Source organism: Urocitellus parryii, chromosome 10 (genome assembly GCF_045843805.1).
Source record: "Urocitellus parryii isolate mUroPar1 chromosome 10, mUroPar1.hap1, whole genome shotgun sequence".
Lineage (NCBI taxonomy): Eukaryota > Metazoa > Chordata > Mammalia > Rodentia > Sciuridae > Urocitellus > Urocitellus parryii.
In genome coordinates, this window is record NC_135540.1 from 29,701,357 (window position 1) to 29,728,187 (window position 26,831).

Genomic DNA, 26,831 nt, shown 5'->3' on the forward strand with positions numbered 1-26,831 from the left:
TATCAAAACGCTCTTCCAGAACCACCATCTCGCATGAAATGTTACCATAACTCTGTACAAAAGTATTTCTGTGAGGACATTTGCACAGTAACTGCCTGTTAACCTTGGACTGATGCCTCCTTTGTTACTGACTCTGGTAGCCAAGGATAATTGTTTCAAAGCAATTTAATCTTCTTCCTTTTACCTCTAAAAACTCTTGTTTTCCTTTGCCCCTGAAGACATGCTCACACATCTGGCCATTACAATTTCCATTCCTGAACAAATTCATTATCTTTGAAGAATCTCTTTCTGCTTGTTATTTTAGGTTGACTGTAGAATACTGAAAAATGGTGTTAAGAGATGGTTAAAAGACCATTTCTTTCACAAAGGACAACAGAAATGGAGAGGTGGCAGAGGAGGAAATGATGGGTTTCCAAAGTGTAGTTTACTTGATTGAATATGTAGGATTTCTTTTAAATTTATTGATTTGGTGATTACATAGTAGCGATACCCTTGACCAAAACTCCAGGAAACGGAGTTTTTTGGTTGTTTTATTTATTTATTTATTTTCTGGCAGGGAGGATGGAGTTTTGGAGGCACTGAGGTTAAAGTTGTTTATGGAGAAAACCAAAAATTGGATATATGTCTTTGGAGTTCGGAAAATTGTGTGTGAATGTAGAGCACATTAATACTACGTTGACAAAATGTTAGCCATGCACTTAAGAAAATATCTTTTTAACCTAAGATCAAAAATATAGCTTGCTTTTTATAAATGTTATCAAATTCCAGAACAGCTGAGAAGTATTAGTCATTTTGAAATTGTAAAAATCCCTTAGTATTTGAAAAAGAATATTAGCAAAACATTTATATTATATAGTAACCTAACACAAACTAGAACAGCAAAAACAATTCCTTCTTAGCTTACTTGATCATTAGAATACTTGTCAATTGAAATGTAAATATTTTCCCTCCTGTAATACTTCTAAACAAGTCCACAATGTTCTTTTGTGTTTGCTTCTGGTGTGTGTAAGTAAAACAAGAATTTTTTTTCCTAATAAAGGAGAAAGATAAAGGACAAAAAATGAGGAAAAATGAGATGTCCTAGAATTTTTTTAGTGGTGACTGCTGCCTTCAAAGTTTCATTTTTGTCAACATCTTCTGCAATAAAAAGCAATAATGGATTTTAGAGAAGAAATGGGTAACAAGTGTATATTTGATACGATTTATTACATTGATGTTTAAAAAACATTTCTACTTAAAATTCAATCAGAAGATCAGCTCTTTTATTATGAGGTTCTTAACACTGCTATACAAGGAGTAGCTGGTTTCCTGGTTGCAGAATAGGAGCTGCACACAGTGTTCCTTCTGTGCACACAGATTTATCAATCACTGCTGAGGATACAAGTTAATCATGACCCCATTAGCAGCATAGCACCTGAAATCACTTATGTAATTAATGACACCAGAATGATCACGGGCATTAAGATCCAGGAGCCAAGTGAACGCCAAAGGGAAACACAAAGAGGCAGTTGGGATGGGAGACCAGGAGAACTAAATGAAAAACTAGAAGTCAGAGGGCCAGGGAAGCTCACATTCTGACTGACAGGCTGGGTTAGGAGATGGGACTCTTTGAGAGGAGAGGTGCCCAGAATCATGGGAGAAAGAAAGAGGTGGAGCCTATGTGGATAAAAACCCAAACCCCAAGGGAGCCAAGTGATTAGAAAATAGAACAGAAAGGTAAACAATGAGGACAATTTCTTTAGTCAAGTGCATTAAACCATGAGAAAAAATGTGGGAATTGTGCAGTAAAGACTAAGAGAGAGTGAATAGGTAGGAAAATACTTTGTTCTCTAATATAGGTAGAAAAAAGTAAGAAGTTAAATCTATTGGATTCTTTTCAACAATAAGAATTTCCCGGCAAAGAAAATTCCAGCATGGCAGGGAGTAGTACTTGAGGCTTCTGACCTCCCAGTTTCCATAACGGTCATTGAATTTCAGTTTGTTTCTTTTAGGAAGGGATTGGTCTTCTGTTTCCTTGCACATGGTCCTTCTACTGTTCAAGGGATAAGCACCCTTTGATGAGGAAAAGCACCTGGTATTTTGAGTCTTTATGATATTCCATCTCAAAAAATTGCTAGTATAATTGTGATAGGCACACTTCACTTTAGGTCAGCCGGTCATGGAGATGGGGGTAATCTAAGGCTAGTGATTATATCCCACAAAGGAAAACAAATTCTTAGAGTCTCTTTGATTTCACCTAATCAAAGTACCTCATTAAAAATAATCAGACAACCATGATAAAAAAAAAAAGAAAGACAGCAAGCAAATCAAAACAAACAGTAGTTTGTTCAGATGTGGTAGGATCTAAAATTTTTCCTAATCTGATCTTCTTCCCCAGCTTGCTTCATAAATTCCCCTAAAGGCTGAGGCACTGGAACTCCTTCAGACTTCAGTTGTCTGTGTATCTCAAAGAACAGACATTCTGTAACTTCAGTACTACTAGGCCCCATAGCATTTTGTAGGTACTTGCTAAATTTGAAGCTGAGTAATGCTTAGAATGTTACATTGTATTATAAAAATCTTCATTTTTGTAGCTTTCTCATGATGTCTCCAATATGTCACACAAATACAACAGAAACCGAATCTGCAATACCTAAGGGGGAAAAAAAAAAGAAATTGTTACTACTTGTCTATTCTCTCTTCAGATACCTTTTAAACAGCAAATTAAAACTTAGTTGTCATTTGGGTTAGAACAAGTTAGTATCTACTAAGAAAACAATTTAATGGAGGCAACAAATAACAACCTCAAAAGTTAATATTAGAACAGATGCCTAATATATTTGTTTCAAGAAACTAAACTAAAACAAAACAAAATAACTCTGAAAGATTTGCTAATTCAATAGGTGAATGCATCTAAGACCTCCATTGCACTAATATATATTTCTTAAAAGAAACAAAATAACTTATGATATTATTTTAAATATAATTTAAAAATTTAAACTAAGATTTGAACTTGTAACTAGTGTCCTCTACTTTCTTAACACAAAACAACAGAGATCTCAACATCATGGTGAATGTAATAAATGGACTACTTGAAGATTGGATTTCATTGTAACTTACCACATCTTTGAAAATCTCTTGGGGCTGTAAAATACTATCTGCTTTACACCAATATTCATTGGAGTTCTATGACCTTCATATAGTCTATAACTTGAGGAAGTACTCTTATGAAAGATATATGGATTCCCGCATGTAATTAATAGCCAGATAGGCCCCTGGAGAATCACATTGTGAATGCAGATAGTAGCTATCATCCCTGGTAGCTGAAGCAATTATGAACCAATGTCTGAATTATGTTCTCGCAACTCTCCGGTCAGAGCTCTGAAAATAGCTACTGCTTGGCACAAATATAGGTGCCTCCACTTTCATAGTTAGGGATAGTGTACATCAGTAGTAGAGGTTCAAAGAATGACTGCAGTAATTTATCTGCCAGCTCTAATGATATAACATCACAGTGATATTGAAAAACAAGAGGCCTGAATGGATTTCTAGTGCTCTGGCCAAAAGACTTCTGGCTCCTTTCAATGAGTTTAAGAAAAACATTTCACTATGGTGACAGAACAGGCCATTTATTAATTTTCATGGCTTCTGCGTATGGAATGATTAGACAATAGTCGCCAGATTGAATTGACATTCATACACATTTTTCTATGACTCTTTTGTCAGTCTTACAATCTAGAAAGTTCTGCAATTTTTTTAAAGTTATACACTACAGATGTTAAAACTTGCAATGAGAGATGATTGTTTTCACACACAAATTAGTTTGGACCTAGTTTAATTCAGAAGATAAGTTGATTTTCTAAACCAAAAATTTTAGGATGTAGTTTTGAATACAGTTATAAGAATACAGTTTAAAATAGTTAGCTTTTTGTTTTAGTTTCATCTATGGTTAATTTTTTTTAAGTTCAATTAAAAAGTATGTTTGGTATTTGGCTAACTCTCTCAATTCCAGCAGGTGTTTTGCTAGAATTTTGTAGGCAAGAAGAGACGAATTAAGTCAGAAACAATGCTATTTCTCAGATTTTCAAATTTTAATACAAAAAAAAAATCTTGATCATGATTTCTGCCTGCCTGACTTCCTTCCTTTTTCCTTTCTCCCTTTCTTCCTTCCTTCCTTCTTTTCCATGCTGAGGATGGAACCCTGGGCTTTGCACATGCTAGGCAAGCACTCTAACACTGAGCTACTTCCTTAGAGATTCTTGATAATCATAGTGATAAAAAGTAGGAGAAATTGAGGGTTATAAAAAGTAAGTTAAGGGGGCTGGGATGTGGCTCAAGCGGTAGTGCGCTCGCCTGGCATGCGTGCGGCCCGGGTTCGATCCTCAGCACCACATACAAAGATGTTGTGTCTGCCGAAGACTAAAAAATAAATATTAAAAATTCTAAAAAACAACAAAAAAAGTAAATTAGGAACAAGGAGACATTTCTGGAGGAGTTCTGTTTCTAAGTCAAGTGCTTATGTGGTTTGAAGTAGTTGACTTTAATAAGTTATTAGTTTATCTTGTACTTTGACATATACATGTATAATACATATAAATTTTCAGTGTAGTCCTCTTCCTTTATAAAAATGTGAATAAGTGCAAGAGTGCCTCTTTTTAAAACATTCTTTATTTTCATCAGTTGGTTAAAGGATGAAAATTATTACCACGATAAGTGCTCTGAGCACACTGGAAACATTCTATAAAATAGACAGGTTTGTATTTCTAATATTTTCAAAGAACCTTCCTTGATATTTAGTCTGAAGTTTTAAACACAAATTCATTACTTACCACAAATATTACCTCCCATTTTTACATGGGCATAGCCATCTACTCCCCATGAACTTCCCCATGAGTTCCGCACAATCCAATATGGAATATCTCCTACAAAACAAAACATAAAATGGTAAGAAACTCTGAAAAACTCACATTTGCTATGAATGCATGAATTCTGTAGTTAAATTTTGTTTTCCTATAAGTATAGTACTTCTGAGAAAAAGATTATCAATGTAATATTACCATTTTCATTATGTTATATTGTATAAATACAAGTAACCTAGTTAAACTTGAGCTGTAACTTGTGTCACACTCCAATCAATAGAAATATGCCTTTGAATTCATTTTGCTTAATACAGATGGTATAGAATCAAAAATCAAAACAATACACCATTTCCAGGGATTTAGGGAAAGAAAAAATCACTCAGTATGTGGTAAATTAATTACCGCTTCTCTTTTCCAAAAAATTATCCTAAATATTTCAGATGGAGAATGTACACTCTTTAAATAGGAACATTATCATTATGATGATGAGGATGTAGCTCAGGGGTAGAGCACCAGTCTAGCATGTGCAAGACCCATATAAAGTCTTCAGCACCACAAACAAAACGAAAATGTCATTATCAAAAATTGGTAGATGAAACCTGATAGGATATTTACACATAGATCATTGACAAGGTGGTTCTTGGACACAGTAGATCAAATTTCAATATTCTATGGACTGTCCATACTCAGGCACAGTTCAATCTGGAAAGCAAGCAATTGTGTCTTATTAGCACTTACCTGTTTTATCAAATCCAGTTATAAGAACTGCATGATTGGCTTCTCCACTAGAGCAATGATGTTGTATTATGCCTCCCAGATAATCTTGCCAGCTCACTGCATCTACTATCACTATTAAAGGGCCAAAGGCAAGAAGTGCTTTTGCCATTTCATCTTCTTGGTCACTACCAAAAGAGGAATTATTTAGGTAAATAATTTAACGTTTAAGGTAAAAATAAAAATGATCCATATATGATTAGGAGTAGGCTGAGTTGCAATTCCAAAAGATCTAAACAACAGAAACTAAAGGACATCTCACAGATTACTATTTCAGGATTGTATGGGGCTCCAGGATATCAGTAACTCACATTCTTCTTATATTATTATTCTGCTATGATGTTTCTATTCTCAACATCTGTGCATAGCCCAATACAGCTGCTGGTGCTCCAGACATTTAACATATATTTCGAACAGCACAAAGTAGAAGAGAGAAGAAGTGCTACACCTCCATCGAGAAGACTTCCCAGAAATAACATCCAACATTTCTGCACATGTGTGCATAGATCTCACTGGCCATAATCCAGTTTTATGGATATATCTGCCCTAAAGGAAGACAGGGAATAGAGTTTTGAAGCTGGCACCAACAAATCTAGTTAAAACACAGGGATTCTTTTAATAATGAAAGTGTTAAGACTATATATTTGGAAAGACTGCCACATGATGCGAGAATCAAGAGATGATGAATTTATGTTAATGAATGTCAAATATAGAAATTATAGGGAAGATTTGCTCAAAACTAGCTAATATAATTAAACAATAGAAGAGAGAGAGAGAGAGAGAGAGAGAGAGAGAGAGAGAGAGAGAGAGAGAAGAAGGGAGGCAGGGGAGGAGGAGAAGGAGGAAGATGAGGAGGGGGAGGAGGGGGAGGAAGGGGAGGAGGGAGAGGGGGAGGGGAAAAAGTGCTAAGATTTAGGGAAGTGCTAAATTGCCAGGGCTACAAAAGACCCAATTATTGCTTTCACAATTGTTCTGGACAGCTACCAACACAATTTCATGTTACACAACATTTGGCCTTCATTGATCTTGCAAGTATGTGATCAAACCATTATTTACCTTTCTCAAAGATCAGCTTTGTGGGTAAAGCACACTGAAACCAAGTTACTGATAGTTCAGGCCATTAAGATAGCATTTGGTAACTTATTGCTTCAGCAAGCCATGGGTGGGTTAATGGCTTGAAAGAATAAATAATCCCTCCTCCTGCCCTGCTGGGGACAGTGTCTAGCAAGGACACAGAGGAGGAAAATCATGAATGCATAACAATGGAATTCACTGAAATAGAAACACTGCATTCATTTCACATATTTGTGCACATAATCTTCTCATCAAGATTTATTTATCTTATCACCTTCCCTGTTACTGCCACTTCATAATTTTGTATATTTCCATCTTATCTTCCTTAGAATTGATTACATTGTACTGTGTCCTGTGTTATTTCTGTAGAATACTTTAATATGTAGTGGGTTTCTTTCCTTTAATTATATTAGATAAAACATTTGTTCATGAAATTTTTTTCGGAGGTTTGTAAGCAGGTGTTTCTAATTTTTGCTCTCCTAAATGGTACTAATTAAGATTATGCAAAGATAGGATATTATTTTTTAAAAATATATAAATTTATTAAAAAGGTAATACAGACTTTGACTTTTCCCAAACCTGAGTTCAAATTCCAGTTGTACACTGGAGTTATTCCACCCATCATGCAGAATGAACATAAGCAAAAAATTACATAATTTTATGGTCTGTGTTATGCAACATGCCTAGAATGAGTTATACAATAAACTTATAAGAAACATTCTTCCCCACATTTATGTCATCTAATAACTAATTCTTTTGAGCACAGGTTTTAGCATATACTGTACAATTTATTGTCTTTAAATTCTTTGAATATTTTGCAGCTTAAACATGACATATGACATAATTTGTGTATTACTAGAACACAGGTGTTTTATATCTACTTGAAATAATTAAAGGTACACTATAGATATATCATGCAGATGATCCAGTTATTGGGACACCAAGGGAGAAGCAGAAAGATTAAGAAGGAGAAATATTCTTTAGAATGTAAAAGATTATTAATTTTGTATCATCAAACATATAACTAGTAAAAATCACTACTTTGAGCCAGGATAAAGAGAGTTATCAAAGATATTAAAAAATCATACATGGGATGACACACCAAGTCACCAGCAGCAGAAAAACATTCCACCTGGGCCTGGAACTGAGTGGCACTGTTGTCACTTGACATATAGAAAGACACTGCCTTTTGGAAAGCCGGGATATATTCCAAATAGCATCTTTATTTCCATGATTAGCCCCATATACAACTAATATAAAAGTGCACACTGTTGCATATATCATATATATATCAAGCCTTGGTTCCAGGCATGCACTATTCATCTCATAGATCAATAATTTACAGAAACTATAGAATCTTTAAAGAATTCTCCTAATTCTCAGGAGGCTGAGGCAGGAGGATTGCAAGTTTAAGGCCAGCCTCAGCAAGTAAGAGAGGTCCTAAACAACTTAGTGAGACCCTGTCTCAGAATAAAAAAGAGTGCTAGGGATGGTGGCTCAATGGTTAAGCTCGATTGGGTTCAATCCCTTGTACCAAAAAAAAAAAAAGTTCCCTTAAACTTTATTGTCATCAAGATCTGTTGCTTAAGTTACATCTTCCATGTCACCACCACTTCATGATCTCATCTTCCCTAGAACTCAGTGCACTGTACTGTGTCCTATTTTTCTTTTTTTTTTTTTCTCCATTGGTATATAGTAAATTTCCTTCATTTGTCAGTTATTCTCATACTCTAATTTTTAATTTTGGAATGCCTCTCTTGGGGTCTGATAAGCAAAGGCTCAGTATGAATGGTTATTTTGCTTATAGACTAGATGATGTTATCTGTGTTATGATCCCCCCCCCCCACACACACACACACACACTTAGATCTTTTCAGTTTCTGCATGATGTTTTATCAAGATTTTGGCTAAGAACTGTGCACTGAAATGACATTTTCCCCAAACCCTGCAAACCATGATCTTAGGATCTTAAGAACAGACAGGAGGAAACAGGTTCAGAGCTGGACAGATCTAAGTCCTAGCCCAGTCCTACAGTTTAACAGGGAGGTGACTCTCAAGCCTCAGGCAGGCGCACACTTCAGATGGAAATGTGTGGTGAAGTGCCACATTATGGAAAGATGCCTAGGAAGACCTTCCACATGCCATGGCCCTCCCCACTGCCATACAGGCCAGCTGGCTTCCAACAAGGAGACCCTGAGTTCTTTGCCTCTGTCTCTTACAGAGCCAGGAAATCAATTAACTCCTTACCTGCTGCCTCAACTGAGGAATCCTTGAAGCCAGTAAGCATTGGCTGGATGCGATGGCTCGATAGAGCACGCTTTGCCTTGGCCCCAGAGTTCACAGGTTAAACACCAGGTCACCAACAATCTAACTAGATTCACAAAGATGCCCTTTCTCTGGTTTTGTCTCACTTCTCCACCTCCTACCAGAGTCTTCTGGAATCACTTCCTACACATTCCAGCAGAATGTTTGATATTTCCTTCTAAATCTCTTGTCTTAGACTTTGTTGCCTGGTTAATGGCTATTTTTTCTCTCTCTCTTTCTTTCTTCTTCTTCTTCTTTTTTTTTTTTTTTTTTTTTTTTTTTTTAGTTCTTCCATCCTCTTTGTCTCTCTTCTCTCCTACCTACCATAAAATCTGCATAGGGCTTGACCCTCTTTGTGGGTTATCTACCTTTTGTCTCTTTCCAAAACCATTCTGCTGATATCCTGTTCTAAGGTCACTTTTTTGGTGGTCAATAGGACCTCTTCTTCTGTGCGAGTTTTGTCCTTCTCTTAACTGTGGCCACTGGCTCTCATCACTATTCTCCACACACACCTGACATGTCCCCGCCTCAGGACTTTACACTTAGGTTGTCTCTGTTTGAAACAATATTCGCCTAGATGACTGCCTGGTTATGTGGCCACACATCTTCAAATATTCATTCCAATGTCACCTACGTAGGGAGGCCCTCCCTGGCAACATTTTCTAAAATTTCAAACTTCCATTTCCCTCTAACGTTTTCTCACAAGCTTATTATTTTCTTTGAGAAATTACTAGAATTAACACACCATACATATTATTGTTACTGCTTGTCTTGACTGCTAAAATATAGTTCATGAAAGCAGGGGTTATGTCCGTTTTGTTCACTGCTGAATCCTTAGAACCTAAACAATGTTCCGTAAATATCTGAATGAATGAATAAATCAATGAATGATTTCTTGCAGTCTAATACAATCATCTGAAGATTGTACTATCACAGAGTACAATGAGAGTATAATGCTCAAGGTTAAAATATGTGTGTGGCTCAGTGATAGAGTGCTTGTTTAGCGTGTGCAAGGCCCTGGAATTGACCCCCACCCCATACTTAAAAAAACTAGGGTTTCTTCCTTGTTAATCAAAGATCAAATGCCAGTGATATTTGCATATGCTCTTTATCTTCCTGCTAATTCAGACTAGTGTATTTTATTTTCCTTCTTCTTAACTTTTTCAATTTGCTACCCATGACAGGGAATCCCCTGGATCTGTTCCACTCACATTTCAGAAATATAATTCCTTTTGCACACATTTCCTTCTACCCTCAAGGAACTGGCAGATTACCAAGGGACACTTTTTCACTTTGGGAAGGGCATACCTTCACCTCCAAAGGAGACAGTGACCAATGTACACAGTGACCCTGCACATTCTATCATAGACGTTAGATGGCTGCCCAGAAGTGGAATTAAGGCTGTCCCATATATGGTTCCCAGGGCTACCCCCGGGACTTGGTTCAGACAGGAGCCACATGACAATCTGCCAGTCCTCTGGCACACTTAGCTTATTTAAAAGGGTTACATATTGTTCAAGAATTAATTTCACCCTTGGGTTTCTTCAGGTCCCATGGGTAGATACCAACTGGATCAAGAAAGAGATTCTTTTATATTTGGGATCAGTTACCTAATCCAAATTTCATTTATTTCCCATTTTCTGTTTCAAAATATGGTATAAATTTCCCATCATAAGTGAAGCAGGAGGTGGCTGAGTTTTCCTGGGCCCTTTTGCCCCTGAACCTTTTTTCGTACTCCACTGAATGGTCCTAATGATTCTCTGCTCAGCTTTGTGTTTTCATGTGTTTTTAAGGCATACTTTAAGGCCTGTTTTCCCCTAAACCTATCCCAAAGTTATCCTGTCCTTCAGTCTCCAACACAAGAGCTTTCCCAGCCCATCTTTATCCATGCCGGTACTCCCAAGGCATTCATACCATGTGCCACATAGTTTATCTTCGGTATTACAGCTTCACCTCTTGTTTTTAATCTGAGAATTTGGGTATATTCAGAAAAAGCTTCAGTTTTCTAAATAATTGAAGCCTTGAGAAATACCGGTACAATCGAAGGTGTTCAAACAGTGCTTCTTGGTGTATAGACTATCTGATGTTAGCCAAAGAATCTACACAAAGTGATTTTGAATTGATTCAACTGTAAGACTGAAATATGCCCATGGCATTATAACATGCAAATTTGGTAAGAAGTATGCTGTAAATATAAATTATACCTTAAGCTGATTTAAATTTGTTAATTTGAATTTTTTATTTCTAGTTTAATGGCACCTGGAAAAATAAGATTACCTTTAAGAAACATCTTATAACACTGTGCTGTGACTGCCAGTGAGACTGTCTGGTAAAAAGTAGGTTCTAAAGTAATTGAATATGTAGTGATGTCCTCAAAAATCAAGGGGTCCCAAATATCTAGGACATCATGCACTAAGAATATGTAGAGAGGGGCTGGGGTTGTAGTTCAGTGGTAGTGCACCTGCCTAGAATGTGTGGGGCACTGGGTTTGATTCTGAGCCTACAAATAAATAAATTAAATTAAACTCCATTGATAGCTAAAAAAAAAAAAAAAAAAAAAGATATGTAAAGAAAACCAAAACAAGATGTTTACCTGAAGTCATAGGCATAATAACCTCTGATTGAAACTCCAGAATGTGAACTGGAAAAGTAATGACACAGGCTGTTGTGGGCTTTAAACGGGTATTCTGAATCTCCCACCAGTTTTACTTGTGTCTAAAAGAAAGCAATCACCCAACATGTTCATGTGTTAGTTATTTTGAAAAATCAAAGAGAACTTAACTTCAGTTGTCAAACTGGGCTCATGTTCACACCACCATCATATGGGTGCACTTTGGGTTCTTATGATCTTAAATTAAATCCTAAGTTCTTGTTGTAGACATCCTAGACAACTAGAATCAGCACAGTTCTTTCTCTTCTACTCCTGTTTCTCTTGTATGTTTCCTCCTTAGAACTAGCACCCATCTGCTAATAAAGTCTCATCATCTTTTTTTTGGGGGGGTACCATATGGTAACTATAGTAACATACTTTCCTTTCAGGACTTCTGACTCTGTCAGCAAGTCTTGGAGATCAGCACAGTGGTGCATACACAGGTGATGGCTAGGCCCAGCATTCTTTCCATCACTCCTCTTTCTGCCACTCATCTAGAATATGTCATGTTATTTTAGGTTGTCTGTACAGAATCCTCCCTTTAGGAATGCCAGGCTTAATGGAAAGGAAGGGACATACATTTTATTATTGTCTATACTGAGTGTTCAAATACAGCAAATGTATAATGGAAGGACCTTGGGTGTGGGAAATTCTAGCTTGACAAGTTCTTATAAAACTATATTGGAACCCTCATTGGCTCGTTTCATGTTGTTGATGTTGGATGTGGAAAAATATCAGAGAGTATCCATAAAACTGAGAATATTGAACAAAGCCCTGAAATTGGAGGGAGGGGATTTAAGGTGCAGTTCTGGCTCAGTGATTGACTAGGAAACATAATCTTGACCTTCGGGTCTCATCTCATCATCAGAGTTACAAAATTAGCTGATCTCTATTGTCCCTGTAACTTTCAGAAATCTTATAGAAATGAGTAATAACGGGCTGGGGATGTGGCTCAAGCGGTAGTGCGCTCGCCTGGCATGCGTGCGGCCCGGGTTCGATCCTCAGCACCACATACAAACAAAGATGTTGTGTCTGCCGAAAACTAAAAAATAAATATTAAAATATTCTCTCTCTCTCCCTCTCTCTCTTAAAAAAAAAATAAAAAGAAATGAGTAATAACATACTCTAATTACTTTCTGGGGCATTATGTATTATGCAATCATGCAAAAATACCTATTAAGAATTGTTAATCTAGGTGTGGTGGTGCATGCCTGTGATCCCAGAAACTAAGGAGGCTGAGGCAGGAGGATTCTGAGTTCAAACTCAGCCTCCGCAAATGCAAGGTGCTAAGCAACTCATTGAGACCCTGTCTCTAAATAAAATACAAAACAGGGCTGGGGATGCGGCTCAGTGGTTGAGTGCACTGAGTTTAATCTGGGTACTACACCCAGCCAAAAAAAAAAAAAAGTGCTTAGACATAAGCATAAATGTCCTTCTGAAAACAAATCTCAGATAAGATTTTTCATCCTTTGATATCTTGATGGCTAATTTTCTTAGGAGCAAGTACTTTTTAGATCCTCTGATTAATTTAAATTTTGGTCATCTACATTTCTGAATATTGAAACAACATTAAATATATGAGAGTAATTGAATTTGGAACACACATTGAACAAGAAAAGAGGAAATCAAGATTCAAAAGGCTGAGACTAGTCACCTTGTTCAACCAGTTCAGAGCACTGACAGGAGAGCCTCCTTCGCAGCCGTAGTTATTATATGAACAGTCGATGACTTGCTGCACACTCAGGTCTTCCAAAGGCTTCCCTCTTATGGCATATACTGATTCCACTGCACCCACCACACTGAAGGCCCAGCATCCTCCACACTGTTCAAAAGTAGAAAGAGAGGTTGTATTTATTATGTAGTAACGTCCAAGTCAAATTTATCAATGTTTCTAAATATAACAACTTATCAAATCCAGCAAAGGTTCCAAAACTTGGAAATCTATAAAATATACATGACCATCCTCTGAATTTTCAAATTAAGAAAGAAAAGAAAACCAAAATCCTCTTTGAGCAATAACATCTCTTAATTGAAGCTGAATTAGTAAGATCATCATTGTAAATCAGATGATGCAAGATAAAGTGAAGCATTAGGGATTGAGAAAACACTTGGACTGATGAATCTTTTAACTAACACATTTTTAAAAATATTTTTTTTTAGTTGTAGATGGACACAATATCTTTATTCACTTATTTATTTTTATGTAGTGCTGAGGATCAAACCCAGTGCCTCACACATGCAAGGCAAGCACTCTACCACTGAGGTACAGCCTTAGCCCAAGACTAGTACACTTACAGAACATATAACTTCTGTTTATAAGTGACTCCACTCCCAGACGCTGTTTACTGACTTTCACACCACACCTCAATCCTTCTTGCTCCCCCCCCCCCCCCCGCCGGGTGCTCTGCTTCTATGTTCATATACCACCTCCATCCCAAAGGTTGTCAGTGATGAGAATGCATGTTATACTCATTGTGCAATAGAAACAGGAGTTGAACAAATTATTATTAGGACTATCAAGATGCCAGTAGATACCTATTAGGTATGCATACCATTAGGTATGTACTTGAAATATCCTAATCATACAAACCCATATTAGTCATTCCCCAAATATTGGCTACCATTTTTAATGATTAATGGGTCTATTAGCTTGCTTTCATTTCACAAAAAAAAAAGAACAAAAGAATGAAAAGGGCCGATCCTAATAGAAAGGAAGGGGACAGAAGGAATGCAATTAAGGATCACATTAAAAGAGGATGATTCACAGAAAAGGCAAAGGATACACTAGAATTTTAAACTGGACAGAACTAACTAAACGATAAAACCAAGTGATATAGAGTTGACATAAAAAAGAACAACTGGGTGCCTTTGTGGAATGATATTTTGAACAACCTTAGGATGCCAGTGCCATCTGTTAAGTGACCCTATAGTATGATCTCTAAACCTTGAGAAATGTGAGTACAGGTTGCTGACACCATACCAATAGCTAGCTTTAGTCAAATCACAAGGCAACTCCTGCTATCAAAAATCTCTCCAATAGGTTCCCTTTTAAAAGATTCATAATTAAAAGTCCCCTTCCAAAACAATGTGGAACTTCTTGGAAGCACTGAGTTGTTATGAACCCAATCATAATGCAGATGATTTGGTTGTAAAATTTAATGCACAGCAATAAATATTGAATTTGAGAATGAATAAAATTCATTCTAAATTGATAGCCATTGAGAAACTTCTGGGTCCATAATACTTTTTACACAAGGGATGGCTGAATGACCTGTTGAGGTTTCCATTGTAAACAAACTGAGAATATCCCCTGTGGTTGGGGCTTCACTTTCCCTGGTGGCCTGCATTCCCTGTGTCTTTGGTGGGGTGCACAGGGGTAAGGATTGCCAAGCACACATACACACTCACGGAGCACAAGGTGGATTACTACCTGCATTGCAGGTCATGCCCATGCACAGCCAGTGTTACCAATTCCCTTCTCATTTGGGATCACCCTCCTTCTACCACTTCACAATCACCCACAGCCTCAGACCTTCCAACTCTCATTTCCTCAAACACACTTGGGGTCTTTTTCAAGGGAACTTGGTTTATTTATTATAATACTTACACATTTCTTGATAATTCAACAAATATAAAATTGTGCTACCATGTTTATTAGTTTCTGATCTGCTTTAAAAATGTAGCACTAAGTTTTTAAGCACCACAACCTAACCTAATTTCTCTCATAATCCCTGCAATTTTGTTGGACAATTGTGCACAGATGGTGATTTTTAGCAACGTATGTGTCACCTTATGGATGAACTGACTGTACTTGGAAAGAGCACTGATGAACAGCTGTGTGATCTGAGCTCATAGGAAGAAGCTGAGAACCCAGAAGGTTCGGCTAGTCTGTTGATAAATGTATTCAGTCTCATTTTACTTCTTCAGACCATACTGTACTCCCTTTTGAATCTCTCAGTGGCCAGGTCTACCTTCTCCAGCCTTTCAGTTGTGAGTCTATAACAGGTGAACAAATGTGGAATATGGGTAGTTACTGAGATAGTATGCTGGTGCAATGGCAATTAATGAGCAAATATACCAAGGAAGATTTACCTTCAGGAAGGAAAGCTTGGGACTGACATCTTCCTCTCATGTCTCAAAGATCCCCTTCTTTGTCATTTTTGGATGACTGAGGCACGATTTTACTCAGATAAATGGATTCACCATAAGTTTGAACTTGACCTCCAAAGCACTTTCCAACCTTTAACTAATGAAGACAAGGAAAATATAAAACTTACCATCTCCTGGTTTCTCACTTGTGTGACAACATGTTTGTCCCTCCAGTCGAATCTTACTGCCAATGACACATTGGGGATGGGTGTCTGTACTCCTGCTGGGTATCTGGGAAACCTGGTAGATGTGCTTCGTAAATATATGGCTAATAGAAACAGGAAACAAAAAAAAAAAAAAAGTCAACCAACAGTCTTTTTTAAGGAGGACCCTTGGGATTCTTTCTGGAGCATATTTTCAAGCAAAAATAGCTTTTTGGTGAACCTGCCATTTGGGTTTTCCCCTCTCTCCTCCCTCTCTCTCTCTCTCTCTCTCTCTCTCTCTCTCTCTCTCTCTCTCTCTCTCTCTTATTTTTTTATATAACAAGAAATGCATTCTGCTGAAGGCTACAAAAGAGAATTCCTATAATAAGTTTGGAGCTGACATATAAAATGACTTGTTTGATAGAAACTGTTTAATAACAAAAATGAGTATAATTGACATCATTTCTTGCCATAATCCAAGAAATCAAGGTATTCTGAATGTAAATGGTACTAAAAAATTTCCTTTATAACCACATAGACATACATATAATATTTAGTTCTTAAGCTTCAATTAACAGACAGTAGCCATTAATTTATTTTTCTTACGGTTAGCCCATGACACATGTATGACAGTAATTATTTAATAAATAACTATTATTTATTCAATTTACAATTAAATAATTCCTCAAAAATCGAGCAAAGAAATTAAAATCAGTAAATAAATCAACAAATAGTACCATCAGATCATACCTTTAAATTCTTCAGGAAGCAAATAAGAAAACTGATTTACTCCATAGAAGGCAGAGGAGTTGTCATGAGGAAAAAAAGAATTCAAGTACTGATGTCTATTAAGGCTTTCCTAAAAGGGAGAAAAAAAAAAGTCATTTTATATCTATTATATCAACTCTCCAAAGAAATCTGTTGATAGCTCACTTAGATACATTTTGCAGGTGCATAAGCTAAAGCTTGATTTATTTCCTGCAGATTATAGTGAAAATTTTTACATGACATCTCCATCAGATTTATGAACATTTTGTATGTAATTACAGACTTCAAAAAAATTTTTTTGAAGCTGGGCAATGTATGTCTTATCCTTTAACAGTTCCTCTTCGCCACACATTAAGAGCATTACAAATATATTTGGCAAACTCCTGACGTAGAAGAAAAAAAAAGAATTGCAGACCAGCATGGTGAGACAATAGTGGCAAGATGTCACTGATGGACTGTCACTGGTGACTAAACAATTATGAATATGGCAAGTGCCCTCTTCATCTTTGTTTTCCTCAGTGGCTGAGTAGTGAAGAGTGTAACAAGGATTAAGAAAATAAATGAATGAAGAAGTCTAATTCTAATTAAAGCTAGAGAGAGCTCTATCTCATTTGGAGCAAAAAGCTTTGTGAAAGAGATGCAAACTTGAAAATGTTCCTGGAAGATTAGCCAGGGTTTTCTATCTGGAGGGAAATATGTGATCATTATTTATAGATTCGTAAACTCTGAATTTTGCTATGATTTATTTTAGACTTGCTGTTTCTATGAAGGCCCTTTCATTTCTTAACACCAACACATGATATGGGATAAATGAAACCTCAGAAGACTATTGTCAGGATTTGGACCTCTAATTGCCACTGTAAAGTTCATGGTTTGAAAGCCTGGTTACCAATCAGCAAGGTTCAGATGTGGGACTCTTAGGCAATTAATTAGATTATGGGGACTGCAACCTCATCAGTGGATTAACCCATTTGATGGGTTAATAATATGAATGGACCACTGGGTGGTAACTGTGGGCAGGTTGGGCATGGCTGGAGGTAGCAGGTCACTAAGGGCATAGCCTTGGACTATTATCTTGTCTCTGCCTTCTTGCTATGTCTCTCTCTGCTTCCTGGCTACTATAAACTGACAGCTTTTCTCTAACATACTCTTCTGCCATGATGTTCTGCCTCACCTCAGGCCTAGAGCAATGGACTCACTGAAACCATGAATCCAAAATAAACTTTTCTTCCTCGAACGTGTTCTTGTCAGGTATTTTGGTCACAGTGATACAAAGGGTATCACTAACACAACCATGGCAGCCATGAGGATGCACCTCACAGACTACAGAGGTCTCCCCTGCTGCTCACTGAATTTTTATGATGGAACAAAGGGAAGCCACAGTCCCCACAGGCTGCACATAGCTAGTGACTGAGCACTGAGGCTGGCTGGCTGGGGGGAACATGGAACTCTCTCCCTCCCGACAGCTGATTCTTAATGATGCCCAGATGGCTTTGCCAAAGCTTCAAACATCCTTTGTACTGAACAGAGTACAGGATGCTTCCCCAACCTCCCTGCCCTCTGGCCTTCACTCAGGGTTGTAGTTACAATGCAGCCAGATAGCTCCCTCTGGCCCACTCCCCAGTCTCTCCCAGGCTCTGCTCCTGTGACTTAATCCCCCCAAAAAAGAAAGAAAAAAATAAAAAGTAGAGAGATAAAAAGAAGATATAAATGACCAATATTAGGAGTGAAAGAACCATGATTACAGATGATTCAGGCATTAGAAAAATAGTATTTTGAGAACTTTACACCAATAAGTTTTGACCTGTATGAAATAAGACACACTCCCTGAAAAACTCAGAAAGCTGAAAGTAAGATAAATAGAAAAGTTGAACAGCCCTTCATCAACTAAAGACATTGAATTCACAACTGAAAATGTACCCATGAAGAAAATACCAGGCCCAGATGGCTTTATTGGTGAATCTATGTAATTAAGAAAGAAATAACACCCACTTCACAGAATATAAAGGAGAAGAGACTACTATACAATTTACACAAGACCAATGTTACCTTAATTCTGAACCAGAAAAAAATTCTCAAGAAAACAGAACTACATACCAATAGCTCTCATAATTATAGGTGGAAAACCCGATAAAATATTAGCAAATAAAGTCCAATAATATATCTAAATGACAACACATCATGATCAAGTGAGGTTTATTAAAAATGGTTGGTTGTTTTAACATTTAAAAATCAATTAATATACTATATTAACAAACTAAGGGAGTAACAAAAATGGAATGTTTTCAATTGCATAAGAAGTTCTAAAAGCTGTTTCCTGATTAAAAAAAAAATTCTCACCCAAAACCAAAAATGACAACATTTCATGATTGAAGAGATTCATGAAAAATTTATATCTTATCTCATAATGAAGGACCCAAAACTTCCTTTCTCAAAACAGAAAAAAGAGGAAGAATGTCTCTTCTCATTACTTTTTTATTTTACAAAGGTACTGGAAATCCTGTTCTATTTGATAAAAACGAATAATAAGTAAAATAAAAACATTTTAATAAATAAGTAAAACTGTCTGTTTTTCTAGGAAACAGGGTAATATAAGTAGAAATCCAAGGAAATATGCAAAAATGCTATTTAATTAATTTATTAAAATAAATGTTTGCAATATGATAAGATGAAAGGTCAGTGTAAAAGACTAATTGCATTGTTTTTTTTAAAAGAGAGAGTGAGAAAGAGAGAGAGAAAATTTTGTTTTTTAATATTTATTTTTCAGTTTTCGGCGGACACAACATCTTTGTTTGTATGTGGTGCTGAGAATTGAACCCGGGCTGCACGCATGCCAGGCGAGTGCACTACCACTTGAGCCACATCCCCAGCCCTGCATTGTTTATACTAGCAATAAGCTATTAAAAAATAAGACTTTAAAATTTAATGATTTTTATTAATATGAAAAATGAAATTAATTTTTAAGTATTTTTAAAAATGAGCAAATTTAACAAAGTTGTAAGATTTGGACATTGAAATCTACAAACTATTACAAAAAAAATTAAGAGATCCAAATTAATGGTTATCCATACCATGTTCATGGTTTCAAAGGCTCGATATTGTCTGTGACAGTGATCTTCCCTGAAAAGATTTACATATTCAATGCCATTCAAATTAAAATCTTAATTTTTTTAAAGAAACTGATCACTTGGCAAGGGTTTTTACAGTTTGATACCAAAGGAAAAACAATGTCAAAATCAACAGAATTGACTGAAAAATAAAATAAAAACTTCAGCATACCACAAAAACCATAAATAAAACTGAAAAGGAAAAGCAAGTTTATGCAAATGGCCCATGAGTAAAAATTAAGAATATTATCATTCAAGTGCCTCTTCTAATGAATAAGAAAAAAAATACCAATAGAATGAAAATATAACAAATATTATCAAAAATAGAAAAACTATTGATTAGTAAAAATATAATTTCTTCAATTTCAGTAGTAAAATGATGCTAAATAAAACAATAATAGCATCTTATTTCTGTTTATGAAATTTGCAAATTGATCAAAAAATAAGACACATTCTTCAGCCATAGGACACTAGAATATACCACACACATATAAGTTGTAAGTTAGCAGAGCCTTGCAAAATCCTTAAAACTGCACAAATTGTTTAACCAAGGAAGTCTAAATCTTGTAATTTATTTTATTATTATTACTATTATCATTATTATTATTTTGTAGTGCTGGGGATGGCCTCACATACCCTAGGGAAGCACTCTATCTCTGAGCTACACCCCAGCCTAGAACTTTATTTTAGATTCATGGGTGTGGGAAGTGTTGTAACTCCAAGCATTCAATGGATGTATTTGCGGGCATTCATATGAATGTGCAATTGGGAAGGGGAGGCAGGAGTCTGGCCTCACTCTTGATGTTCCATTAGAGACATAATGCAATTATATCTTTTCTAGATCATTTTTGTTATCCTATGAGAAAAAGAACATATTATCTCTGAGTTACTAATGTCATACTAAAGCCCAAAAACTTAAAAATCAACAAATTCACACATCATCTTGCTCCCAGTGAATCCCCAAGTACCTCTCTTAATCTCCTTGCCTTATGAATGTCATTTTATCATCCAGTTTTTAGTCATCCTGCTTGTGAAGCAGCTATAACAACACCAAAATAACAATGAAAGAAATGAAATAGTATTGACTTGTTTTAAATATTCATGTCCCTAATTTTCTACAATGATTTTAAAAACAGTTACCTATTTTTGGTATTTTATTTATTTTATTTTTTATTTGTTCTAATTAGTTATACATGACTGCTGCAGTCTGGCTGGGCAAAACAACGGGGGGGGGGGTGCTAAGCAACTTGTGAAGGTTGATACAGCGGGAGCCGCTTTATTGTAGGACAGCAGAGGTATTTATACATAACTGAATACACAGCTTGACTCAATTTAGCATCATCCAGTTACAGCAATCAGTCATTAAGGAATCCTCATCATCTTAATAATTATACACGGCTTAACTTAATTGACATAATCTAGACACAGTAGTCAGTCATTAAGGAATCTCCATCATCTTAATGGCTTGCTGGCATTACTTCTCAAACCACTCCTCTTGGCAAAGTGCCAGGTGCCATCTTGAATTGTCTGTGGCCCACAACACACGACAGCAGAATGCATTTCAACTACTTATTGTTCACAAATGGAGCACAGCTTCTCATTTCTCTGGCTGTACAACTATCTCTCCACATGCACACTTTCTTGGTACTGCCACTTTATATATTGTTCTTTGATTTATGTCAGCAGCACTCATATTTTCAGGGCCTGTGGAAATGTCACTCTCTGCCACTTGTTCAAGTAGAGGTCAGCTTCTAAAAGAATTGCATTTGTTAGACTTGAATGTCATTTCAGTGCAATTACTCCTGTCACTTCAGATTTCTCATGGTCCATTTCAGGGCTACTCAGTATTTATAATTGTTGACTTTTTGCCAAGAGCAAAATATTCTGAACCCCAAAGTGTGCTGCTTCTCCTTCTCCCTACCACCAATCTCTACCCACTTTTGATTCTATTGGGCCACTACTAACATTAAATGTAATTCCTTGGAAGCTTCTGAACAAAACATAATTCTCTTACACATCTACATACATACCACACTCTCTCTCACACTCACACACACACACACACACACACACACACACACACACACAAACACACACATCCATTTATGGATGGAATTCTCAAAACCCTTCTTAGTGGCAAATTGAAATGTCTTACTGTTGCAATACAATATTTGGCTATCTGCTCATTTTCTCTGAGTTTTATCTTTTTCATTGACAAATGAGGTAATTCTAACCTGACAGAATGTAGGGGTTAAATAACATAATGCTTGGAAAACAGTACAGTGGCTGGCAGAGTAAAAGTTCAATTTAAATATCCTCATGCTAGATCTTCCTTGGGTTTAAACATTTGGATTATAGAAAATATCATTCAAGGATCATCCTTTCAGTTTTATTTGGGTTAAAGGGGAGCAAAATTTTCTCATGGTATTAGAAATGAGGAGTAATTATTGAATAAAAGCAATCTGTTACTTTTGTAAAAAAATTATATTATCAGTAAAGTATATCCAACAACATTTATTCTCCTCTTTGCTGTAACAGTAGAACCCACATCAAATCCATCCAACATGGGGTTCACATTATTTAAATTTTAAAAAGCCCTTTATTTCATTTCTTGAATTATCTGTTCATTCAAGTGATTTTCCTGGTTGACTTGGATTCTGGCTGATAAAGCAGACTGCACAAAAGCATCATCAACTGTGAGTGTATATTAGCTTCATGCCCCTCATATCAACCACTTACATCTTAGGATCAAGTGTAGAAAATGATTAATTAACATATGTCTTAACATAGGGCAACAGAGGACATAACAGTGAGCTACTACAGAGTTACTATCTCTAAAGTCTTAAAGATATTAAATTGAAAGACCTGAACCTTTTTTTTTTTAATTTGTTTTTAGTGCTGGGGATAGAATCCAAGGCCTTGAGCATGCTCGGCACATGCTCTACCACTGAGCTACACTCTCAGATCTGAACTTTAATAACATCTAAGAGGGAAAGATTTGAGGAACATACAGGAAACTTCTCATTAGTAGTTGTAAAAGATGCAGAAGTTTGAAAATCAGATAGCTCTTACATGAGAAAAATTAAAGCTGATAAACCACAACAGCCTTTAAATAGAAGTGTTGAAATAGCTACCTTCATATACTTTCTGTTTTATTTTGATGTAAAAGGGATTAATTGATTTACAAGCAGAGATGCCAGATTTCTTCCTGGAAGGTGACTCAGGGTTGAATAACTTGAGTAACTTTACCTGTTATTATAAAACTAGTGAAAACATGTCCTCTGGATGGTAATACATATCCTCTTTCCTAAATCTTAATCAACACTATACTCTGATCCTTTAAAACACTGATGCTAAAGTTACCTTTATAGAGATTCCTATAACTAGAATTTCAAGTTGTCTCTGTGTATGTGTGTGCATGTGTGTGAGCAGTGTGCTCATGTGGTTGAATTGATCGAATATTTGAAATAAAATTTAACTGTGAGATATCCCCAAGCAACCTCTTCAGTTTTCTAATTTGCTGCTTTGCAGATCTACCTAAAATGTTTCATTAATGCTCTGAAGTTCTTACCCACCCACAATCACAAAAGAAGAATAAAATAAGAAACAGGAACCCTTCAGCTTAGTAATGATTAAAAAAAAAAAAAAAGATACTCCACTGATAAGAGAAGCAGTGGAATATGGAGATTAGACTCAAGTTTTAAAATTCTTTAGAGAGCAACATTTTTCTAAAACAATCAGAAAGCCCTTAATTCCATCTCAGGCATCCTGAGCCCCAAAAAACTTTCCAACTTTGATAACAACCATCTTAGAAGTTGCTTGATTAGGATAAGTTGAGAGAGAAATGGGAAATGGCAACTTCTAAGATTAGAAACCTGTGGGGGTGGGTAGGAGGATCTGGAGCTATTTGGTGGTCCTGAACCCACCGCCTGGGAGAGAAATATCAATTCAATCTTTCTCACAGACTGCCTCTAAATAAAAGTAAATGAAATAATGCATTTTTCTTGCATTTACTCAACTGTCTCTTAGGGGAGTAAACAAATCCTTTAACACCAATTGTTGGTCTTTTTGTTTTTCAAAAGAAAATTTTCAGTCACCAATAACACTAATATAGAGTGGAAGCATTTGGAGGGGTTGTTAGATTTAATGCAAGTATTTGTTCGACCTGCTTCATATAAATTAACTTAGCCCTGAATGAAGCTATTGCTAATATTACTTCCCCTTCACAGAAGAATCAGCTGAGGCGCAGACATACAATCTGCCTAAGGTCACACAATGGGGGGTTTGGTGGAGGGATGTGGCCACTCTGCCTGTAGGGAATCCTCAGAAGAACTAAAGACTTTAAGGGAATTTATGTTTATTTTGTTCACTGAAAAGGCACTGCGGGATTTTATCTCTTTTCCTCATTGGTATCTAGGTTTTCTTCTATTAATGGTGATTTATTTTTCACTACATATATATACAAAATATTGTAGTATTCCTCTGTGATGAATCCATGCACACAGGGGTAAGTTATATATTGGAATTGTTAGAGAAGCATAAGGTACTTTGTGAGATAATATGTGCTTTTTTGTTGTTTTGGGCTTGTGGTAGCAGAGGATATCAGGGTGGGAACACAAAGCAGAGGTGGCCTGCTCATCTCATGGCTGCCAATAAGCACAAAAAGACAAAGAAAGGGGCCAGAGTCCCAATATCTTCTTCAAAGGCTTTCTCTCCCACCCAAACCTAACTTACTCTAGGCCTCATCTCCTAAAGGTTCTACTGTCTCAAGAGCACTACAGGCTGGTGACCAAGACTTTAGGCCATGTGTCTTTGAGACATGTGTATGTGTATTTTCCCCTAATATCTGCAGGACTTTTACTGCACACAATAGCAGCTGTGATGACAAAAACCTCCATCCTTCTCTAAACCCATGGTCATGAAAGACACCACTAATGGAGTAGACCCTTTCTCCCAATCTGGTCTCCAGTTGGGATCCCCAAATATTTTCAATGCTGCACAGTTCAGGCTGTATATCCATTAGCCTACAAATATGATGGGACCTATCTGCTATCCCCACTTTTTCAGATATAATTTATAGGTTTTCTCTAGCACAACAAAGAGTGTTTTATTACTCTACTTTTAAAATTTGATTATTAAAAAATTCTCTTCATTATATATAATTAAACTGGTAAATAAACACCATGGATTCTCAACTCAATTCATGAGTTATTCTGAATTTTATTTACCACATATTTTAACCCATCCTGGAGGCCAGAAGAATTCTTCCTAATACTCATGGTTACCAAAGAGAGGGGGCCCTTTCCATCCATCTGTGTCCAGCTCGCTAGCCCAGGTCCAGACAAGCCACATGGATACAAGCGCTATTAAGGCATCTCCACTCAAACCCAGTACCTATTTAGCTTATGAATACACTATTTTCCTCCTGGGGGCTTGGTTCACCAGGAAATGCAACCAAGCTCATGACAAGAATAGAACACAAAACAGAAAAGTCCTGCAAATATTAGGGGAAAATATTCATACACTTCCAATAAGCAGCATCACTGCATTCAAACTTATTTGATTCGGAACGAGTAAATTTTCTTTTATATAACAAATCACATCATAATAATGACATATTTCAAGATCTTTAAGAATGAGTTAAATAATATCAAATATAGAAACATAGCGAGGAAAACTCTAAAGCCATACCCCTTGCAGTTTCCTCAGTTTTGAGAAAATCTTTTTATCATTTACTCAGAAAACTGGTCCTTTGGGGAGTTGTGATGCTACAGTAAAATCGCAGCATGGTTACGAAAATTGCCTAAATAATCTGAAAAGAAAATGTATGCATTTCTTTATCTTCAGAGCCAAAAGTCCCCAGCGCAAGACAACCATTAACCAGCAGGAGTCTGCACTTGGTGTTTCAATGAACTTGGATTACAGGAGGACACTAGCGCCCCCTTCGGGAAGAAAGCTGACACGCTTCTTCCGCCGACAGGCAGCCCCTGTCTCTGGTTCTAGTAAACGCGGAATCTACCCCTTGGGAAGCCAGAGGGAGCCATGAAGGAGACTGCTAAGAGGGGTCGGGGTGCTTTTGTCCATCAACATTTCGTAGCTCTAGCCATCGATTACCTGGGGTTGACAAGTCCATGGTAAAAGATCTTTCGGTTAGAAATGCCTGTTAGAGACCCTGGCGCAGGGGCCACCCAGAACCCCCCGGGGAACACGCAGCTCCTAAGCCCCGGGCGCATCACGCCACCGCGGACCCTCTGGGAGCGTCCACCCGCGGGGGTCCATCTTCCCCGCCCAGACCCGGGACAGGAAGGCGACAGAAGGAAACAGGCGCTGGAGACGCGCTCAGTACCCGGAAAGCGGCTGCCTCGTGCTGGCGGCTGGGCGGCCAGGTGCGGGTGGCGTGGGCGCGGGGACCCGCTTGGCCGCGGCCCAGGAGGCACCAGAAGCTGAGCGTCCAGAGCCACCGCAGCGCCATCCCGCGCCGAGCTCGGCCGCTGCCCTCGCGGCTGCTTTCGCTTTCGCGGCTCCGCCCCCTCCGCGGGCTCGGCCTGCGGGAGGGGCCAGCGCGTCCGGGGTCCCGGGTCCCGGGGAGGTGACCCTCCGTGGGGGTCCCCAGGGCTCCTACCTGGGAATCCTGAGAGCTGGAAGCTGTTGGGATTCTTGCTGTTTTTTTAAATTTTATTTTTAATTATTTTATTTTTTAAATCTTAAGATACTCAAGGACTTGACCACGTGCTTTTGAGCCTGTTTTATGTGACAACAGGAAAGTACAGCAGCTGCCTTTCCCGCACTCCTAGACGGAAACCCTTGATCTCTCTTCCCTTTATGTCTCATGGATGATTCTGGCTGTTGGTTGAATTTAACTTGGCCCCATTTTCATTTCTTTCCATGATGCTTTGCTAATATTCCAGACCTGGAATATAGTGCGGGAACTTACACGGAGGCATCCATGAAGCCAGTTTTTATAAGCACGTGACAAAATGTTCTGGTTGTGCGAAAATAAACACGTGTTCATGTATAATGTTAT

The 26,831-nt window shown here is 37.3% G+C and overlaps 2 protein-coding genes across 2 annotated transcripts in view; one reads left to right on the top strand and one right to left on the bottom strand.

Annotated features, from left to right (window-relative positions):
• Window positions 1–26,831, top strand: part of Tdo2 (tryptophan 2,3-dioxygenase) — a 90,275-nt gene that overhangs the window by 25,619 nt on the left and 37,825 nt on the right. The window lies entirely within an intron of this gene.
• On the bottom strand, window positions 1,194–26,288 carry Ctso (cathepsin O). Its single transcript, XM_026384737.2, has 8 exons — window positions 26,154–26,288; window positions 16,683–16,791; window positions 15,918–16,057; window positions 13,295–13,462; window positions 11,584–11,705; window positions 5,577–5,740; window positions 4,809–4,901; window positions 1,194–2,632 (listed from the first exon to the last, which is right to left on the bottom strand). The coding sequence occupies exons 1-8, from the start codon at window positions 26,277–26,279 to the stop codon at window positions 2,598–2,600; spliced, it is 957 nt and encodes a 318-aa protein (XP_026240522.2). The 5' UTR covers window positions 26,280–26,288; the 3' UTR covers window positions 1,194–2,597.